We start from the raw sequence: 22,932 nt of genomic DNA on the forward strand, positions 1-22,932 counted from the left end.
GAGTTGAATTAAATTGTCTGAATTAATTGACGCAAGAAACTCCCATTTGGATATTCTAAAGTAATCAGTGGTACCTGTGTCCAAGTGTGTTGCCTTCACCAAACATTGAGATTTGAGACGAGGGCGGGTACAACTTAAAATTTTAATATTCTAATTTCAAAATTTTACAACACCACAAGTATCCTATTCAACAAACTGAACTAAACTCCATAAAATAAATCCATTTGATAAAATAACTGTTAAACAATGACAACAATTTATAGAGAGCGTACTAAGGCAATTCCTCTTGCATCTACTTTAAAATTAAATTAACATGAATATGCCTTTTGGAAACATTTTGTATCTGCTGAATTGTCAAAATACTAAAGAAAGTATTTTTTAAAATGTAAACTGAAAACACGAATAAAGGGGAAAGTTATGTATACCGATAAATATAATTGACAAATTGATGATTTTAAACTAATAGCTTGAATTTTTCACCTCGTATCCATACTAAAACAGCTATATATAGTTTACTTAAAAAAATACATTTCGGCCATTGAAGCCGGCAAAATCAGCCACCTGCCAAAATAATATCCAAGAATCAAAACGACATACGCCAGCCTATGCTATTTTTTCCCCACTCAACCAAATTGGAAATAAAAATAAGCAAACCAAATAAAGGGGAAAGTTATGTACACACGATAAATATACATAAAAGAAAATGACCATTCAAATCTGAATTTACAAAACGGTGTTTATGTGTAGTGCTTTAAGTAATGAAGTAGCCATCTGTTTAACCAACACTTGTCCATCTCTCCGTTCCCCTATCAAGTTTTGAAGTTTTTCAGGTAGATCATTCTCCACAATCAACTTCTTGGGCTGAGGGTGATGCTCATAAACGGCCTGCAAGAACAATTTTAAAGAGTTACGCAGTAAGGGCTAGCACATCGTTCAAACACAAGCATATTGCATTCATAGCATACATATTTTATACCGAGCCACGTGAACATGACATCGAGACAATCATGTTCCATTCTATCTATAGAAATAAGAGGATTTGGATGAAACTGTCTACTCAGCCCACGCATTTAGTATTTATACCAAGCACATTATTAATACTAGAGATAATGCGCTTTGAAATTATCCACGTGTATAATGAATCATGACTAATAAATTCTAACACTATCCACATGTCCACATGTTGGAGAAGGATCAACTATTCTATCTACAAATCTTCCATCAGGATCAAATAATAAAAGTGTTTGCCCTTGTTACCCGACATTTACAAATGAAACATTTGCACCTTTGAATTTTATATGATAAAAGTATCTAGAATTCAAAGACAGGAGACATTTTCTCACATTAGAATAAATGTGAAGAGAAACCAATTTGTCAAATGAAGCTCCAGTAGACTTACTGTTTCATTGTATGTATCACTATATTACTATCTGAAGTTTTAGATGATTTAAAACTTTTTCAAGTATGTAAAATCCTGTACGCCATACTTGTGTGATCGTCATATTTAGAAAAATGTTCAAGTTCCACAGGTAAAATCCTGTACGCCAGTTTGTTCATCTTAATTTTCATTTCTAGTTTTGACATCTCTTGACTAGGCAACACGTAGCCTGGTTAACCAATATATGCATCCGTACCTTTATTAGCCTGAGTAAATTAAGACGAGCTATAGCATCCTGATGATCTAGCCTTGCAATGAGAAGTGGTGTTAATCCATTAACAGCCAATGTGGTATTGATCCTTGCAGATTTTCTGCATAGTTATATGATGACACCAATTAAAAAAATTCCAGGAGAAACGAAACTCAGAATAATAGCATTTGGATATATAAGTACAAAATGATATTCTAATTACTGCAGCAGCACCAAACATCACATAACAAAAAAGTCCGGGTACTTCTGGCAAGAGAGCATTATAATGTATCTGGTTTTCTAATATTTTCTTTCCCTAGGAAGATACCTTCCTCACTTATAATCTCTTTCTTTAAAAGAATATTTTATAAAAAGGAGGAAGTTGACTAGGAAGAACCAAAAACTCAAGCCAAAATTAACCCCTCCTCAACATCACTTAGACAGTCGAACTCTACAACAATAACAATAAAAGTCTTATTCCACTAAATGACGCCAGCTACATGGATTGCACAGTGTCATTGGACTAGACTAAAGACAATTCTCGAGGATATTATTAGACAATTGAACTCCACACAATGTATACTAAAATAAATCGGCATTATTCCTTTTGCATCCAAGGGCAGTATCCAAAATTCTTATTGATAAATTTCAACTTTTCCTTATTAGTGCAGTAATGGCAGCAATAATAAATAACGAAGTTGCAGTCAATAAAGCAGGGGTCATCAGAACATCAAATTATCCAATGTAAAGGTTTTCATTGGTGGAAATGACCCAGAGGCTTTTGCTCTTGCATCTCTCTATAATTACAGTAATTCATATTCACTTTAAGATGACCGGTAACCAAGTTACTTAGGACTCTCTTGCCTCTCAGCCTATCCACTATCCATTCAACCAACCTGATAGAATGTCTAGGGCACACACCTTGAACCAATTGTGCTTTTATCTTATAATTCCCATATAACTATTTGGCCTAGAAGGGTGGGGCAATGAATGGAAAAATAAGAAGCTGAGCAGCATTCCCAATGCCCTATTATATCTTATTTTTCCCATATAATTACATGCTACTAAGTATAGAATTAATGTAGCTCCTAATGCATCAGGCCCTGCATATAACCCAGAGGCTACTTTGGCAGAATCCCTAATTCTTTCTCTGACATCCATCTAATATAGGTGAAATCTTGTTCATCCTACACCTATTCCACTTCACAAGAGGAAAAGGGACTTTGGTGCAGTAACACTTTGTTTATGTCCTATCCATGCAAGACTAATTTATCAAATAGTTAAAGCATTCAAGGAAACAGAATCAAATACTTAAAAAATGGGACAAATGAAGAGAAAGGAATTAGAATACTATACGTGATGATTTTCAAGAATGGCTCCAATATGTGTACAAAATGTTGCTCTGGACAGCCCTGGAAGAACTTCACAAGCTTCTGAACTGCATCCTTTTTCAGCAGTGCTTGTTCAACCTTCCTATTATCATTGTCGTGGGCTAAACAAACAGCAATAGAGTCTAGTGCTGTCACAGACCAAAGCTCATCCTCAAGAAGATTCAAATAGACATCCAAACCGCCATGAGCCCTTAATTGCTCCCTTGAATTGCGAGATGCATGAGCCATGTCACATAGCAGAGGCAATGCATATTGTTTCAAGGGAGAATTTGATGTGATGAATTGCATCAAATGGGGAATGATTCCATTTTCAGCTGCTTGTTCTTGTCTCCTCTTATTTATCTTGCATAAATTGAATAGTGCGTTCAAGACCTATAGAAAGAGAAATGAAAGATGAGGCTCAACCAAAGCCCGGTTTAGAAGGCTGACGAAGCAAGACAAAGAAAGGACAACAAAAATTACAGATAATTACACAAATCTAGAAAATCAAAAGCAATAGTGAAATGGAATTGAAAAAGTTTGTCCAAAAGCCCACAATATATTTAATAATAAGGTAACTACATAACATGCTAGACTCGGTACTTTCTACACCAACTTTTTTGTTTTGTTCATGCTTCATAGTAAAAGAACATAGCAGTTACTACAAGACCCGTGCAAAATTTATTTGATTTTAATGCAAACAAAAGTTGAGAAAGCTTGGTGCAAAATGTTAGGAGAAATATAAGTATGCTTTATATAACTCAATTTGGATAACAGAAAGGTCAGCAAGACGCACCTCGTGATGTATCTCTGATACAAGAGATCCTTCTTTCAGTTCAAGATTTGGTATCAAGTATTTTATTGCTTCAGCACGCTGAAGATTTTCTAAGCAATTTGGATCGGTTGACAGATGATTAATACACTTCAGTATCTAGAATATATGACAATACATAAATGGTCAGAAACTAAAGTAGTAGGATATAAGCTAAACTATCAAAAGATGTTGTGTCACACCTTCAACAAAATAGGAGGCTCCACCCTATTAAACATCTGGAAAAGACGACTGAGCAAGCTTTGGCTACACATATAAGATTTCACAGTGGTGTCTGCCTGTGCAAACTCAAGAAGAAGATCTGCCACTTTCTCCAGATACTCTCTGGCAACTTCTGCATTCAGCGATGAAACCATGTGGGAAAGTAGTCCAGACGAAGTAGCACTACCTGGTCTAGCATTTAGAACACCTGAACCAGACAGTACACCTGAAGCTGTCTGTGATGCAATCCCAGATGTGGAAGCAGCTCCTTCACTGGAACCCAAAGCCCCTAATTTCTTGGGAGTGACTTTATGAGAAACTCTAGCACTAGAGTCAAAATTTCCATTTTCCCTTCCACGTTGAGAAACATCTGCACAACCACAAATACTGTGCCATTCATAAAGAAACACAAATGACAACCAAACCAAACGAAGATAAAAAAAGTTAAAGTTATAAAAATAACAGAACAAAACAGGGATTTTATAATCAGCTAAAGCTTTGAAGTCATGTTGACTATAGAATATTGTAGGAATAATATAGGGCAGAACTAGAACTCAACATGCATTAAGAAACTAAGAATGAAAAAACTTTTTAAATAGCAACAATATATAACCTGAACCCTCACAGTTGACAATAATTTACCAGTGAGAATATATTCAAGTTACCAGATTCTAATATATAATTAGTCCAATTAATAAAATTATGAAAACTAAAAGCAACAAAGCATTCAAGCTTGTTGAACACTTTCAATAGAAGTTTGGAATCCAACGCATCTTAGCTAATAAGACAACAAGAAATAACATATTCTTGTAAATGTAACAGTTATGAGAATGAGTATGCCCAGCAAGGTTGAAGGACCTTCTGATGACAGGTTTTAAGAGATTTGAAAAGAAACAATTTCTACAACAAAAAAAAACAATTATGAAAAGTTTAAATTAAATTTTAATAATTGTTTATAGTATTTGTAAATTTCTGTTATTTGTGTGTTAAAATATATTGGTAAAAAAAAAAGATCCTTATTACCTGCAAATTCTGCCATCAAAAAGTCTAGTTCACCATTTGTTTTCTTTTCAGTGGCATGTAACAAAGGGAGTACACTTTCATGTCTTTCTAATCCTGAAAACTGACGCACATACTCAAGCTGTCCAGAAAAGCGGCCAGATGGGGGCTCTTTATCCAACAAGCTAAGAAGAGGCCTAACTTGCTCTTGGTGCGTAGCTCCTGTTACTGATAACCCATTTGATGATGGTTCTGTAGATTTTGGAAGCCTATCAGTTGATGTCCGGTTAGTAGAAATACATGGCTGTCTGGATTCAACATCTGCTCGAGAAGGATCAGTTTTCCAACGATCCATATTCCCTCGCTCTTTCAATGCACTTGCCGAAGATTCTCTGGATGTTTGGGTCGAACTCTTTTCATCAGCTGTCGCATTGCTTGATTGGGGTCTATCAACATCCACAGGGTAGTTAGCATCTGATCTTCGAGGATTGGATGATGAAGGTTCTAAGTGATGATCAGGTACTGCATGTCTCACTTTAGGGGGTTCTTGCTGATCTACTGAAGATAACACTGTCTCATTCTGATTGATAGAAGGATGATTGGGATCCAAGATACCAGATCGTGGGCGTTGAGCTGAACCATCAACTGAAAATCCATCCCCAGCAGAGCTAGAAGCTAGTCGAGTTGACTCGTTTAAGCTATAAAGAGTATTTATAAGCCTGAGAAGTATTCCATTCTTAGCAGCTATTCGGCAAAAATCATTTCTAGGAGTTGACTGCTGAAGCTTAAATACCTGCCACATGCCATCAATAGCCAGATGAACCATCTCCCTGTGATAGAGGTTTTGTAGTCAGCTTTTGTTGAACAAATTTTGAGAATAAAAAGTAGAAGCATATGTACATACAGGGTAGAAGAAGCAAATAGAAAAACAATTTTTTTGCTCATATCAAAAGGAACCACAACACATGCGGTATAAGAATTTATTCCAGGCCTCACTCCCAAATAACTCAAGGGCAGAGGGTGTATGTGTCATATAAGAAGTATTATGGCCATGTATTCCTAGCGAATGTGGGGTATCTTAACAGTAAGTAATCCATCATAGAGATGCAAATATTATTTAAAAGATCTATGAAAGACCCAAGACATCAAATCAGAATCTGCAGCTTAGTGAATTTGAAGAAAGATGAACCCAAAAGGCTTATGCTGTTAGGTGCAAGCCAGGAAATGGATTTTTACATGTAAGAAAAACCCTCACACAAAGGTCCTCAGGCCCGAAGCACGGTGAAAGCACATGTTCATAATGTTCTGAAATTTTTAGGTAGAATGGGGCCAGAGAAGCTCAAATATTGGCATTGCATTGCAAACTATAATACAGTGTAAAGTGTTACTACTTCTGTATTAAGCACAATTCACAAACAACTAACCTGTACTTGGCATAATCAGCCTCAAGAAATCCCACTAAAACAGGTATTCCGCGGCAAGCTATAAACATTTGTAATGTTAAAGAACTGCATCAAGTAATAACAATCAATTCTATGCTTTATTTTCAAAATATGGAATCCAGGTAAAAGTAACAACAAATAAAATACATTCCAGACCTTGACTGACAAAGCTGCTGTAAAAAATAAGCCGCTTCCATACGAATCTCTCGAGGACGATCAGGTACTGCAAAGCTTGTGACTGCAGGAATCTGCCATTAAATTTTGCATTATATATAGCCAAACAAAGATGTTTGAGGATGCTCAACAATTCAATTAAGGTGCTCATGTTTCAGTGTTTTGTTACTCATTTGTTACTAAATTCTAAATGGCATAAAAACTTGGGTCATCCAAACTCTAATGTTTTGCCTCATATAATTGAAAGATATTTCTTCTCACTCCTTTAGTTGTTCTGTGTGCAAATTTGTGAAAAACAATCTCTCTTCTCATGTTCATTGTGCTGACAAATGTTTCAATATTATTCATAGTGATATTTGGGGGGTCTCTTACACACACACACACACACACATATATTAAATAATCCTTTAATCTAACAGTGCAATAGCAAAATTATAATTTCTTATCCACTAAACTATGATTTTAGCATATTTGTGAAATTCTTCATTATTTTAAAAAGGTAATAACACAGTGGAACCAGCATTGCATTGTACAACAATTTGTTTATCTAGAAAGGGTTGGCTTGGGGTGTATTAGAGTAAGTCTAATAGGGTGTTGAACCCACATCCTACATTGCTTTGGGTAATCAATTGGTCATGCCCCGTGGCTTGGCCTCCTCTCAACAAACACAAACCCTGGCGCTTCATGGCACTGGGCTATGTTAGTTAGTAAGAGGAGTGCTAGGAACACACTCTCTTTGATAGGTTAAAATTTATTGAAAACTACAAAATCAGGAGAGAATCATTAAATATGAAGTGAGAATCACAAAATTGTCATTTTCAACAAATTTCAACCAATAAGAAAAGAGAGTGTGTTTCTAGCATTTCTCCAGATAGTAATAGTACTCAGTGGGACCAACAATTAACTGAATGAGCCTCCCCAACATCAATTAGACAAATTTTAATATAGAATTCAACCCAATTAATCAGGGAAAGAGAAAGGGAGATTAGAGGAGCATGAAAGATACATAGTACTTACCAATCCAACAAGACATGCATTTTCTAGAAAATCAGTGTTGTCCTTAACTATTTGATTTATAAGTTGAAGCACGGAACATATGACCTGGAATAACAATTATATTTATATTAAAATGTCTTCTTCCAAGTTACTAAATGATCAGTATCCCTATCAATAATGGAAAATCAAATGAAGTACCAAGAAGAACAACATACATGTGTTTTGGGAACTTCTAGCAAATCTGTTAGAGGAAGTAAGCCATGCTGGGTAACAAAAACAATCTTCTGCTCTGGACGCTGGTGAAATATACCAATAAGTTTCTGACATGCAGAAACAATCACGTCTTCTGATTCCTCTGGTTTTAATGAACTGACTAGTTTGCTGAACTCAACAGCCTATAACATGTGGTAAATACATCACAAATGCAAAACATACAAAGCATTGGTAAACCAATTTCAAAAACTTTCAGGAGGGAGGAGTTATAAGGTTGGCTTGGTGGTTTAAGAGAGAAAGGGGGAGGGAGAGGTCGTGGGTTCGAATCCCTCCCACTAACAAAAACTAACAACTGATATTTGCAGATAAAAAAAATCAGCAGGGAAGCAACTTTCACGTGCAGAGGAAGGTTGTTAAACATCTGAGGCTAAAATGAAGGATAACAGATATAAGGTCAACATAAAATTAAACAAAAGTTGCACATCAAAGAAACAGGTGGCTCTTAGAAGTTAGAACATTTTTTGATGTACTTGAACATTAAAAGAACTTTTTTTACACCAAAGATATGATCAATGTAACTATGTTTCACAAAATGACCCTGTAGAAAACCAAACTCATGGTTTATGCACAGCAGAAATTCATATGAAATGAAGAGGGCAAACAAAGAGCATATCCAAGAAATTACTTCAATACCAAAGCTGTAATATACAAGGTTTACAAACATGAGCCAATTTTGAAGAATGAATGTTTTCTACCTTACATTCTACAAAGTTATGCTAATGTCAAACAACAATCTACGACAACACACAATAACATTCCAAACCTAAAATGTAAACCAAGAGAAAAATATGAGATGTCAAAAAATGAATAGAACAAACCACATTATGCAAGGGAGGAATAAGTTATACAGAGTAAAGAAGAAAAACCCTTGGTACCTGCAAAGGAAAAAGGTTCTCTCCAGGAAGTTTTTCGTCGAAGACCTGATAAAAGAGATAATAAAGAGTAAAAAAAATAACAACACAGGATTTTAATAGAAAAGGCTTAAATATCCAAACTGATTGACCTACCAAACCATCTATATCAATCACCTCATCTTTTAGAACGCCTATCATCACTCGGTGCAAAAGATTCCCACCATTGTTTGCCTGTCCAATTTCAGTTTCCTTCTCCCATTGCTTTCGAGCAATTGTAGCTCTCAACTCTTTAGCCAGGTCATTTTTCCCACCATCAATTGCCGATGCATAACCTTTAGTCATATGTGAAGTGGATGTAGATGTGGACGCTTCTGCTACAACCTCTCCAGGTTGTTTATCCAATGGATGAAATAAATCATCCAAGTAGGCATCTCCTGGCGGGTCACTAAATCTACTCAGCTCATTCCCTTCCACAGTGGTTGGCATCTTCATTGCCTTCAGATGGCAATTAGACAATTGTATGAGATTTCATCTTTAAAATAAAAAGAAAAAACATATTCTCTTGATAAATTATAGCATCAACTATTAAAAGTAAGACAAGGAAGCCTTAAGGAATCTTAGCTGACTTGATCTCTTCTCATGTACTGAGAACTCTTATAAATACTGTTCAAAACCACTTAATGATTTTCTAATTTATGTGACACCCTCCTCAGATAATTCCAAACCCGAATTTTCAAATGTAACAGAAGTACAAAGCAGAAATGGAAGTTTGTCCAACCCTATTATATATAAAGATTAGAAATTATTTTTCTATGGTGAAAAAATTAAAAGGGGAAGAAAGTAAAATAAAAAGAAAGTGCATGACAGAAACTCATCTAAGGGGAAGGCCAACAGAGACCTAGTAGTAGAAATGGATTAAAAGGAAGATAGTCTAATTAGAATGGGAAGATAAAAGCTAAAAAACACTTCAGGAGAAACAATTAAGATGGAGCAAACTCTAAATGGATTTATTGAAAATTTGGTTTTCAGAAGTGCCCAATGTGTCGCTTGATTTGCATAACCAACCTCAGTTAATGGAGCAAGAATTGGCTTTTTAAATAAAAAGTATATGTATGTATATATAATAAAAAGAAAAGGCAATATAATACATGAACTCTACAATAAATAAATAAAAAATCAATAGCAACTAAGTAATTGCTCCAAAAATGTTTCAAACAACCAATAATAATATGATATACCTTAAGGAAATCATTATCTTGACCTCTTGGCCCAAAAGCAAATGATTTGTTGCCATTGTTTACAGAATTGTCTTTTCCTCCAAACTTGTTAGCCATTCCTCTTGATTGTGGAGATCCAACTTCTCCATTCTTCACAACTTCATGAAGATCTTTAGCGTTAGAAATTTCATGATTGCCAGTAGACTCGGAATTAACCACTTCTCTGTTAGAACCAGCTTGTAGAAATGACTTCTCACGAATGGCTAAGGTAAGAACCTGATCCGGTGGAACATCATCTGCAGCATTGTCTTCATGAGCTTTGCTGCCATCAGCAGCCACACTTGTATGCTCTTTTGCAGACTCCTACAAAATACAAACTAAAGTTAGGACCATGATAAAAATATAATCTAATTGCTCCCACTATGTAGATTCATCATTCACGGTTACCAGTTTCGATTCATAAAATTATTAACTTAAAGTAGAAAAGATAGAATAGTATATTCTGACAGCTTCCCATCAACACTAACCTCTTTCTCCACAGAAGAGTTTTCATAAGCACTCTTATGATAACCACCAGAAACTTCTGCATCTGCAGAATCATCTTCAATATTTCTGCAAGAAGAGTTTTCATAAGCATTCTTTGTTCAAATAAAAAGCTAACAATTATAGAGCTAAAAGTAAATGACACTTCAACAAAATTCAGACAACAACAAAAAAATCAACCAATAAAAAATCAAGGAAGGAGTATTGCCCATAAAAACACCAGATGAATAAGGAGGTAAATTCTAATTGCCATTATCCAAGCCAACAATAAAAAGAGACACGGAAAAGCATAGGTTCCTTTCCTCATTAGTTATTATGACTTCTATAAACACACGCACACAACAACAACAACAACAACAATAATAATAATTATTGCTTAAAAGGATGATACACAGATCTCCTCGTCAGTGTCCTGCAAGTTGAAGAAGGAAATAAAATCTTACGCAATCTACCTTAGTGTTCCACTATGACGAAGAGAAGACTGCAGGGCACGTCTAAAGTTTTGAATCCAGGGGTGAGACAACAGAGTTTTAGCATCAGGTCTTTGTCTAGCATCCTGACATGTGCAACAAAATGGCACATAAAACAAGTTTTAGTTGCGAGTTTGATTTGATACAAATACAAGTTTGGATCAATACAAGTATCCATCTTGCCTGTCCTACAATGGTAGAGATGTAAAACTACATGGAGACAAGAACGATAGCATCACTTCAATCTTGAGAACAAATATACAAACAAAAAATGTAGTACTACCTCTGTTCCTTTTTAATTGTTGGATTTTTGGAGAATTTTTGTTTCTATTTATCTGCCATTTGCAAAGTTCAATATCACATTAATTACTCCTTTATCAATTATCCCCTTATTTGTCTCCTAATCTTTAATTAATTTATACATGCATTCATTGTGGAGTGGAAAGAAAAAGGGGCAAAATAGAAAACCCAACAACTATTTTATTATAGTCAAATGGCCAGCAATTAGAAGAACAGTCATCTAAGAGCAGGTTTTTGTATTTAGGATGGGATAGTAGGTGCTGGACATTTGTAATATGTTATTGTGAGTCTAGGTCGGTTCCTTGTAACAACCAGAGGAACCAGCTGACTACATAATCCTTATTATGTATCTTTAGTACCACTGGTACTCTTCATATATATAAAAAATATCTATTTTTGCTGAGCAAAAAAAAAATTATTATAATCAAGAAAATTTATTGTATTTCTTGGTTTTACAAAAAAACCTTAAAAGACAAATAAAAGGGAACGGAGGGAGTAACATTTATCAAGCTAAAAATAGATATTTTAAAAAGATGATCTCCATTTACACTATAAAACACATTTCCTATGCTACTGTCTAACCATGTATGATTCATGTAATCAACCCATTTAATGTTTTTGTAATTTGTCATGCCTAACAAATCATGTTTCCAGTAGGATATATCCATATTGTATTGGCAGTTCTGCCCTTAATGGCTTAACCATTTTATAATCAATGAATAGCCCAATACAAACTACATGCTACAAAATACTAAAGGACAACATATCATCTCTCAACTTTGTTTGTCCTATATGGAGACCAATACAGTAAAAGAATCGTAAAACAGACAGCAATAATTCACTTGTGTTAGGAGGTGGGTAGGGACAGAAACAGGGAGCAAGAAAGAAGGAACGAATGCACAAAGAAAAGTGAGACATAACCACAATAGCATCCAAGTTAAAACAACATCTGCATAAGAAACATATTTCAACCAATAGTTAAGATCTGGTTTACCTTCTTAAAGCATTGAAGCAAAAAATCAGTAATATCAGGTGAAAGGCTATCTGGAATTGGTGGATGCTCATCCTGAGAGAAAACTCAAGGGTTATAAATCAAATCATACTTGTGTAGTTGAGTATATCAAGAACACGAGAACATAAAATGCACCAATTATGAACTAATTTGTCATACAATCACATGCAAATGCCATCATCTAGCAAAATGCTATAAGAAACTGTTAAATCTGTATTATTCTGTGAATGATTTACAGCATGTGTACCGTATATATTCAAGTAAGATGCTATCCAAAAGATAAACTAATCTTATCATGATCTGACAATTTTGGATCAAGTAGATGGAGGAGACCTTTGTTTGATAGTGAAATTGATATGGTTGTCTCATTCCTAAAAGATGTTGAAGGGATTAGAATTCAGCCACATACTACAGATCGGTGGGTGTGGATGGCAGACAATAGCGGCCAATACTCGGCCAGAAGTGCTTATGACGTGTTGTAGGGGGAGATATAAGATGATATCCAGGATGGAACTTTTGAGGAATTGTGGAAACTCAAAGTTCCAAATAAAATCTTAGCATTTGCATGGAGGCTACTCAGAGACAGACTACCAACACGAGCAAATCTGAGAAGGCGACAAATTGAATTAGAAGATACTACTTGCCGTTTATGCAGAGGAGTGGAGGAGACTGCAGGCCACTTATTCTTCAATTGTAGCGAAGTTCTTCCTGTTAGGTGGGAATCGTTGTCTTGGGTAAGCATTGTGGGTGTTTTCCCGCTTAATCCAAAACAACATTTCCTCCAACACGTACTTGGAATGTCGGACGGCTTACAGGCTAACAGGTGGAAGTGGTGGTGGATGGCATTGACATGGACTATTTGGAGACACAGAAATAACATCATCTTCTCACATGACACTTTCAATGCTAACAAAGTGTTGGATGATGCAATTTTTATATTGTGGACATGGCTCAGGAATTTGGAGACGGATTTTGTTACTCATTACCATAATGGTCTAGCAATATTAGCACAGGGTTTAGTCATTGGTTGTGGATAGGATTTAGACTAATTCTACTTATTAGTCTCATCTTTGTAGCCACCTTTTGGCCCCTCCTAGACTACATTAAGCTTGCCATGGAACTAATCTTTTGGCATCTACCCTGTAATTCATTTTCTTGGTACCTCTGGTACTCAATTAATATATTATATTTTTGCTGACCAAAAAAAAAAAAATCCTATCAAAGGCTAATAAAGTAATAATAAGGAAACTAAATAACTTATTACAACCAACAGAAACTCAGGTCCAAGGAAACTTCATATATTGAAAAAACAATAAATGATAGTACATAAGCAAACCTGGACAATACGGAAAAGAGCTGGCATAGGCTGCAAATCATAATAAGGAGGTACACATGTCAGAAGTTCAATAACCGTACAGCCAACACTCCAAATGTCAGAAGCTGCACAAACCCCAGCCATTTCGATAACCTGAAAAGTTAAACCAAAATTATCAGTGAGCACCCTTATCAAGCCCAATACATCATATTAGAAGTCATTTGATTCTCAACCAACTTTATTAGGTTCACTAAAGTGTCAGCGAAGTGCTCATCTCAACAAATAAACTACTTTTCTTGTTAAAATAAAATGCATTATAAGAATGATGGAAGGGACAGTAGATCAGGGAGAAGAGATCCTCCTAAAAATACACAAAGTAAATAGCAAACGAAAGTGGCTCAATAATACAATAAAGTAATCCAAACTCCTTATATCATTCTGGTGTTAGAACACAATTTGAACACGGAACCTATTAAAAGTTCTAAGCAAATGATTTAGCAGAAGAACATCACACAGTTAATACCTCTGGGGCCATCCAGTAAGGTGTTCCAACAACTGAATGAGTGTTAACATCAGCCTCTGTTAATTTTGTAGCAACACCAAAATCAGCAAGTTTGACAAGACCCTGAAAGCAGAAGTTAATGTAATTAGTATTTAGAAAGAAAAAAAAGAGCAAATTTTCTAGATTTAAACCAAAAAAAGACAAAGCAATATAACCAAGTAGAGCATTAAAAAAATATGACAAGATCAAGAGTGATGTTAAAGGAAACCCATGGTGATACTGCAATACAAATATAAAGTAGACCTTGGGAAATTGTTCTAAAAGAATAAATTTTATTAGAGATGGAAGTTTAAAAGGTTGTATTTGCTTCATTTAAAGTGAAGGATTCACTTTAGAGGAAACAAAAGAGAAGTTATAGCTATTGAATGAAAAATAAACAATTCAGATTGTGATTAATGCATGCACATGTATAACAAACTATGGAGTTGATTCAATCTCAATCACTAATTATTCAATCAATGGCTATAATTCCTGACTTTAGAGAAGCTAAATCTCTAAAAGGTAATGGGATATGAAAGAATCCTCAACAAAGACAAAACAAAGGGAGAGAACAACAGAGACAAAACAATGTGTTAGATCATGAAGCAGAAAAACAATGATGATGCAAAATATAATAACAATAAAAAACAATACTTAGGTGATCAGCACGGCTAAGCAGTTATTTTAGATTACTAATTACTAATAACAATACATCCAGATACAATTAATTAAGTCCAAAATAAAAGGAAAGATTATATAATAAGAAAATTCATCAGCACACAGATTGCTTGAATAGCATAGCGATGAAATCATTGTGCATATACACAACAAGGATAACAGCCAAAACACAGCCCTAGTATATAATAAAAAAAAATAGAAGGCTTGCCTCTTTAGTTGTCAATATGTTTGCACCCTTAATATCCCGATGGATAACACCCTGTTCGTGTAGATAAACCAAACCTTCCAACACCTATCTCATAATATAATACATTTGGTATAAAATCCAAAAAAAATCAAATCCTGGAAAAACCTCCATGAATAGTCTTACACCCACAAACCTGGGCAATATATAGTGCAACCAATGATTCTGGAAAAGGTCCAAATTTATTTGGCTTGATATTATTTGCAAGTGAGCCATTCTCCACATACCTATGATATAGCAAAAACACATGAAACCAAATCCATTAACTCCTCCAAATACCCTTCAAATGATGCTATGATTAAATTTCCTTATGTTGTGAAAGGGTAGAGCCCACTTACTCAAGAACTATGTGCAGGTGACTTTTTGTCTTTGAAGATCCAAGATACTTTACAATGTTTTTGTGGTTCAAATTCTGCAAAATAATAATCATTTCAGAAAGATGGCATCATATAATATCACTAAACCCATTCCACATGTGCTCAGCACCCCAAGATTAAGCAAATAAATTATTCATTGTTACAGCATCAGCAAACATAGAAATTTAGCATAGTAGTCAATCATGCTGTGCCACCTCCACCTGCACATAAGGTCATGTTGAAGTCCTCTAAGCCATCATGGCCACTACAATCTTTTTTTTGCTCAGCAAAAATAAGTATATATATAAAGTACCAGAGGTACTAAAGATACATAGTGGTTATGTAGATCTGGTCCCTCTTCAGACTGATTCAAGTCTGCCTTATGGCCACTACAATCTATACAGGTGCATAAATTCAACTTTGCCACTGCTTTTTTTTTTTTTTGATCAGCAAAAATAGATATGTATATATTTATATGAATATGTGAAGTACCAGAGGTACTCAGTACAAAAGAAGAGAAGCCATAAAAATGGTTCCGTGTACAGACAAACAAGTCTGAAAAGGAACCATATTATGACTCAAGATGAAATATACATCTGCTGGAAATCCTAATTATGCTACCCGCTGCTACTGTAAGAAACTTTGTCTAAGGTTACTTGACCAATGGTTAAAGTGGATTGAAAAGTCTTTCTCCACACTTTTTTTTTTTATCAGCAAAAGTATTATATATATATATATATATGGAAGTACCAGAGGTACTAAAACTTTGCCACTGTTATCTATGGTTTCCCATTTTCCCACCCATTTTTTGGGAGAACATTGCGATTCCCCAAGCAAGGTTTTAGCACAGTTTTTGCCTTTATTCATTTTCAAGAACATGCCTGGAGCATGAATAAGAGATGAAATCAAACATATTATCAATTAATAGCCATTTTTCCCAGCTCAGGCAAGGAGACCATGTTCCTTTTGGTCCATTTCAAGTCTTATTAGTTTACGCATATTGGGAAGATGGATGGATGGCTAATGGGATCCCTTTAAAGGCAAAGTATCCTAGACTATACCTGAACTTGAAACAACAAAAGCAATACATTCTGCAGAATCCTAGACTATACCTGAACTTGAAACAACAAAAGCAATACATTCTGCAGATGGGAGACAGTTCAGAAGGGAAACGGGAATGGCGTCTGCAGTGGAGGAGGCTACTGTTTGAGACTGAAATAAATATGGGGGCTGCTTTTCTGGAGGAAATGCAAGCTATTAACATAAATCTGCAGCAATCGGATAAATGGGTATGGACAAATGATACCACTGGAAAATACACAGTTAGAAGTGCATATCAATTACTGGACAGGAACTCAAAAGATGATAACACAGATGTGATTTTTCATGCCATATGGAAGCTAAAGATACCAAACAAGGTAGCGTTTTTTGTCTGGAGATTAATGAGGGACAGGCTGCCCACTAAATTGAACTTGACTAGAAGAAATATCGACATCAATGACACACTCTGCCCATTCTGTACAGAAAAGGATGAGGATGCAGGGCATTTGTTTTTCAGCTGTCACAGAATTAGGCAGATCTAGTGGGAATCCTTGTCCTAGATCCACATGGTGGGACCTTTTTCGCAACACCCAAGGCAGAATTTCATGCAGCACTCGTTCTGCAGTACCCATCTTGGTATCAAGTCACAGAGTTGGGGAATTTGGTGGGTGGCACTAACTTGGAGTGTATGGAACCATAGAAACAGAATCATCTTTTCAAACGAAGGCCTCAACACCAGTAAGATACTGGATGATGCCATTTTCTTTTGCTGGAGCTGGTTGAGGAACCTGGAAAAAGGATTCGACACTCCTTTTCATCAATGGTCAAGCCATATTAGAGAAGGGTTTGGTAACTAGTGGAAAATAGTTCTACAGATAGGAATCACTAATATATACTTAGAGTTTTGGTTCTTTAATCCATCAAGATTAGTTTTTGTATTAGGGAACCAAACCTCCACATGGGAGACTTCATTGGTGATAGTAAAAATCACAGTACGACTTGTACTGACTTTTATCTAATATATAATATTATTTTTGCGGATAAAAAAAAATGTAGTTAATATCATTGCCTAAAGCTTACATGCACAATATATACTTGAAAGAAACGGAGAAGATAATACCATGACAGCTATTGATTTTAAAAAAATTCAATTGATAATGTAATACAAAAAAATGCAAATCCAACATTGAGGAATAGAAGTACCTTCAACAAGTCAATCTCTTGCTGAAAACATTGAAGCATCCATCAAATGACGGTATAATCACAGGCAAAGAAGCACCCAAATTAGTAAATGGAGATAATGAAATATTAATAATTAAAGCAACAATATAAAGACATCAAGAGCTAGACAAAAAATGGCTTTAACTTTGTAGTTATTTTATCAGTTGCAAACATATGTTGGTAATTCAAGCATGCCAGAAAAAGTTACACATAAAAAAATGGTCTAAGAGAAGGTCAGTCATATAAGTGGAATGACTCATGAACCCAATGATGAGTGTGCCAAAATTTTTTGTTGTCTAGCTTTAGTGATTTTGGCAGAATTAAAGAGGATTTTTTTTATAGCAACATACAATGTATGCTACTATCCGGTGTATCAGGTTAGAGCATAATATAAGTATGACTAAACATTTTATTAATAGCTGCAGGTTTAGGTGGGCAGCTCAGATCATAGACGTCCAAGGTATTAGCTTATCTATGCAATGAAAAGTAATACAAAAATTGATACTGAACATCCCTACCCTCCAAATTGTACAGGAATTTGTGATATGATTAGGCAAATGGCTTCTATTTTTAAAGCATTTCCTTAACAAAGATGCAGAGGGACTGGGCAGCTTTGCTCTATTAATGCTTTTTCTCTATAATTAAATATCTCATGTATTTCCTAGTACTTTTTTCAGCTTAATGAATTTCTTCTTTTAACCAAGATATAATAACAATAAACAATAATAATGTTAAAAATAAAGCTAATATGGAATTTATATTGACAATGGCCTAGAAACTGAAGAAAGAAAATGAGTACTACAGTCCATAAAAAGACCGACTGGCCAATATTCCTTGGAACTCTGCAATTATGACATAGGCAGAACTCCAAATACATCTCAATCAAAACACTAAAAGAATAGAGTACAAGAAAGACTATTTGCAGCCCCCATTGAGCAACCACTAAGCAATAAAATCCTTCCAAATGCTAAAGCTAAGATGGTGGGTGGTTAGAATTTTTTTTTTTTTATCAGCAAAGATATATTTATATATATATAAACTGAGTACTAGAGGTACTAAAGTACAAATATTTGATTGCCCGTGCTATTGGTTCCAAATCAGACTAAATTAAGTCTAGATAGGAACCACAGCCAGGCCACACCATGGTAGTAAAAGCTACTGCTAATCTATGTTTCTGTCCTCTACTAATACACAAACCCTGCTCTAAGATTACTAGACCATTGATTAAAATGAATTGAAAAATCCTTCTCCAAATTTCCCAGCCATGTCCACAGTAGGAAAGCTGCATCATCCATCAGTTTGTTGCTGTTGACGGAGTCATTGGAGAATATTATCTTGTTCCTTTTACCTACCTTGGCATTCCTATTGGAGCAAATCCAAGAAGAGCTCAGACATGGGACCCTATCATTAGCAAGTGTGAGAGAAAATTAGCGAAATGGAAACAAAGACACCTTTCTTTCGGGGGGAGAGTGACTCTTATACGGCCGGTCTTAACATCCATTCCTATTTTTTTTTTCTTTTTTTCAGGGTTTCTAAAAAGGTGGTGGACAAGTTGGTGAGATTACAGAGGAGATTTTTGTGGGATGGTGCTGATGAGCAAAACAAGATAGCATGGATCAAATGGGACACAGTGTGCCTCCCAAAGGAGAATGGGGGACTGGGAATCAAAGATATAACCACTTTCAACCTAGCATTACTTGGCAAATGGAAGTGGAACCTATTTCAGCATCAAGGGGAATTGTGGGCCAGGGTGTTGGAGTCCAAATACGGTGGTTGGAGGAGTTTGAGTGAAGCACCTCGAGACGGCATTGAATCAATATGGTGGAGGGACTTAAAGCTGGTTTTTCAACATCCACAACATGGTGATGCAATGCAAAATGCAGCTTCGTGGAGGGTGGGATGTGGTGACAACATTAAGTTTTGGGAGGACAATTGGTTGGGTGACGAGGGCACGCTATTAGCTAAATACCCTAGGTTATACATCATATCTTGTCAGCAAAACCAACTTATTCAGCAGATGGGGTTTCCTAAAGACACCGGATGGAAATGGGATTTTAAGTGGAGGAGAGCACTATTTGATAGCGAGATAGACATGGCTGTCTCATTCCTAGAAGATGTAGAAAGAAAGCCAATTCAGCCTCAGCTAACAGATCAGTGGGTGTGGTTGGCAGATCCAAGCGGCCAATACCCGGTTAAAAGTGCCTATAATATGTTGCAGGGAGAGACAACAAAGGACATTCAGGATATAAGTTTTGAGGAATTGTGGAAATTAAAGGTTCCAACTAAAATTTCTGTGTTTGCTTGGAGATTGCTCAATGATAGACTTCCGACAAAAGCAAATCTGCAAAGGAGACAAATAGTGGTAAACGACAACAGCTGCCCTTTCTTTGGAAGTATGTACGAGAACGCAGGCCATTTGTTTTTTCATTGCAGCAAAATCATCCCTGTTTGGTGGGAATCATGGTCTTGGGTGAATATTGTAGTGGTTTTCCCGCATAACCCAAAACAATATTTCCTCCAACATACTCTTGGTGTGACTGATGGAATACGGGTCAACAGGTGGAAATGGTGGTGGCTAGCCTTGACATGGACCATATGGCAACAAAGGAACAAGGTTATCTTTTCCAACGACACCTTCACTGCTAGCAAACTGCTGGATGATGCAGTCTTCCTGCTATGGACATGGCTTAGGAATTTGGAGAAGGATTTTGCCACTCATTACATCAGTGGTCTAGTAACCTTAGTGCAGGATTCACTTTGTAGATTGGGATAATATAATAGATTTAAATTAGACATTAGTCTTATTTATGTATCCAGATATTGGTTCCCATCAAGACTTCATAAAGTCTGATTTGGAACCACATATTTGATATCTCATAGTGTAATTCTTAGTACCTCTAGTACTTTATCAATATACATACTTATTTTTGCTGATAAAAAAAAAAATAGTCCAAGTCACAGCCAGCCACCAACATCCCAAGTAAAACCTTACTCTTACTCAATAAAGTAATCCTAAATTCCACGGAAAATCCTAACTAAAAAAATTTGAGTCCTTCAGTAACTTGCTCAGTCAGACAGTTAAAACACATTAATAAAATTCAACTCCAAGAACTAATAAGTTGAGCGCAAAACATCCTAGTAATCACATCTTAATTCCTACAGCCACATATTTTTCTTCAAAATAAGAGCAAGTTGAAGAGAAAGTAACACTGGAAACCCTGGATTATCACTCTCATTTTCAACTAGACCAAAATCAACTTCATCCTAAAGGGGCCATCAGGACATCAGCTTTGAAGATGGGTCCTCCAAAAATGGAGGCATACTTGCATCAGGTAGAGGACCACACTGGGTATGTGTCGGTACATACTGGATAAGTATCAAATTAATTAAAAAATTGGGTCAAGCTTGGGTACTGCTCAAGTACAGCTAAGTGCAGCTTCGACTAAACATTATTTTGCAGCATCCTAGGGCTTCTTTTGCCTTGGGTCATCACTTGTCTCCTTCTTCGTACATCTCGTTCGGTTATTCATCTGTGCCTTCCTCAGTTTACTTCCCTATATCCTCTTTGAAAGGAAAACAATTATGGCTGCCAACGATGGTAGTGAAACTTGCATCTTCTCCTCTCCATCTGCAGCTGCAACAGCATTTGCATCAGGAACTTCTTGTTGTCTACTCTGGTGGTCTGTTTCTGATCTGCACCTGGCCACTTGTGTTTGCTCCTCAGCATCCTTGTGTCACAGACTACCAGACCACCAACAGGCAGGTATTATCCTCTTCCAGAGCAGACCAGCAACGTTCTCTATGAATGCTATTAGGTTTGTATATACACACATGCCTTTTTCTATTAGATTTGCCATTGCCCATTGCCAATGCTTAATGTGTAAAAATTTTACAGACACACACTCTGTGCCATATGTGTACTTAAGATCTGTTTTAAAATATTGTATTCCACACCCATATCCAATCCAGTACCTAAGTCTCTAAGCTTTCCTTTTTATAGAATAGCATAAAAGTTAAAACTTAAAAAAGAAAATGTTACACATTATATACCATGATAATGTTGAGATCCTCCTGAGCAATATTCTCCAAAGAAACTTGTTTAATGGCAACAAAATCTCCATTCTCCAGGTCCAAACCTTTGTAAACTCGACCATAAGCTCCTTTTCCAATCTCATCTCCCAGCATCTGCTCCAAATCTCAAATGCAAACAAAGCAATCAGCCATTCAAAAATCCAGCTATTTAGTGATCCAGTCCCATATACAATTTGAAGAATAGAAACAAGACAGAAATGCCAAATATTTGCAAACGAAATTCAACAATAAAAAAAAATTAAAATCATTCAGTCCAATCTCTAGATGAAAAAACATTCAGCAACTAAAACCAACATACTAAGCATTCCTTTAACCTCATTTTCGCAACCCACCACTATTTTCATTTCAATGCATCACACACGATTCAACATTACCCCTGCACCCTAACACCACTCCAGCCCAACCCAGTGCAACTACCAACTACCAAACCATCACCTTGCAAAATTACTAATGTTACTAATATTCACACAGTAATCTCAATCTCAGGTTTCAACAACTACACTAAGGTCACTTCATAGTATCATTACTCATCTTATGACACTAACAATAAAGCAAAACAATCACCCAAGTTCCTTTAACTTCATTGATTCACAACAACAACAACACGAACCTAAAGCTAAAAAGCTTCCACTAATTGATCTTCAGTGCTCTATTCGAGAGTCTACAGAGCGATAACAAGGAGTTGACAGAACAACGATAGCTACATTCACAGCAGCATTACGAGAAAACATTGAGATCAAAGGGGGAAATGGCGTACATATTTATTGTCGAGGGTCTTCGATTTAGTGAAAGCAGACGACGTCGTCTGGCGCGACATCTCTGCGGAGCGGTGGTCGGAGAAAGCAAACCCTAGAAAGAGAACATGGAATCGCCGGAGAAGGGGACGCTCCGATTGGGCTAATTAATTAATTAGTTAATAATGAGAAAATATAAATTTACAAATAAATAAATGTAAAAAGAAAAAGATAAAATGTATGTACTTTAAGCAAAGAGAAAAGAGGAAAAGAGTTGGGTGAAGGTGGATGCTTTGTTGTGAACAATGGTCAAAATGCTCTCACTCATGCCTGCCTCCTACGTTTCTCAACTTTTCTTTCTTTTTCCTTTGCTTTTCAAAAATAATACTACGCATTAAG

The 22,932-nt window shown here is 35.9% G+C and overlaps 1 protein-coding gene across 2 annotated transcripts; it reads right to left on the bottom strand.

Annotated features, from left to right (window-relative positions):
* Nucleotides 1-490: 490 nt before the first annotated feature.
* Nucleotides 491-22,918, bottom strand: LOC100803471 (MAP3K epsilon protein kinase 1). 2 transcript variants are annotated; one of them, XM_006591987.3, is made up of 25 exons: nt 22,780-22,918; nt 22,557-22,696; nt 21,758-21,892; nt 17,690-17,710; nt 15,428-15,501; nt 15,226-15,316; nt 15,054-15,137; nt 14,150-14,251; nt 13,648-13,779; nt 12,294-12,365; nt 10,982-11,085; nt 10,514-10,598; nt 10,008-10,349; nt 8,944-9,264; nt 8,791-8,835; nt 7,858-8,037; nt 7,664-7,747; nt 6,629-6,720; nt 6,455-6,538; nt 5,055-5,860; nt 4,013-4,401; nt 3,795-3,929; nt 2,985-3,391; nt 1,635-1,749; nt 491-885 (listed from the first exon to the last, which is right to left on the bottom strand). In XM_006591987.3, exons 2-25 carry the CDS (start codon nt 22,614-22,616, stop codon nt 724-726), a joined length of 4,122 nt encoding a protein of 1,373 aa, XP_006592050.1. In that variant the 5' UTR covers nt 22,617-22,696; nt 22,780-22,918; the 3' UTR covers nt 491-723. The 2 variants fall into 2 exon arrangements, with proteins under 2 accessions (XP_006592050.1, XP_003540639.1); XM_003540591.4 differs by having other exon boundaries at nt 8,923-9,264.
* Between the last annotated feature and the right edge of the window lie 14 nt (nt 22,919-22,932).

Source organism: Glycine max, chromosome 12 (genome assembly GCF_000004515.6).
Source record: "Glycine max cultivar Williams 82 chromosome 12, Glycine_max_v4.0, whole genome shotgun sequence".
Classification (NCBI taxonomy): Eukaryota; Viridiplantae; Streptophyta; class Magnoliopsida; order Fabales; family Fabaceae; genus Glycine; species Glycine max.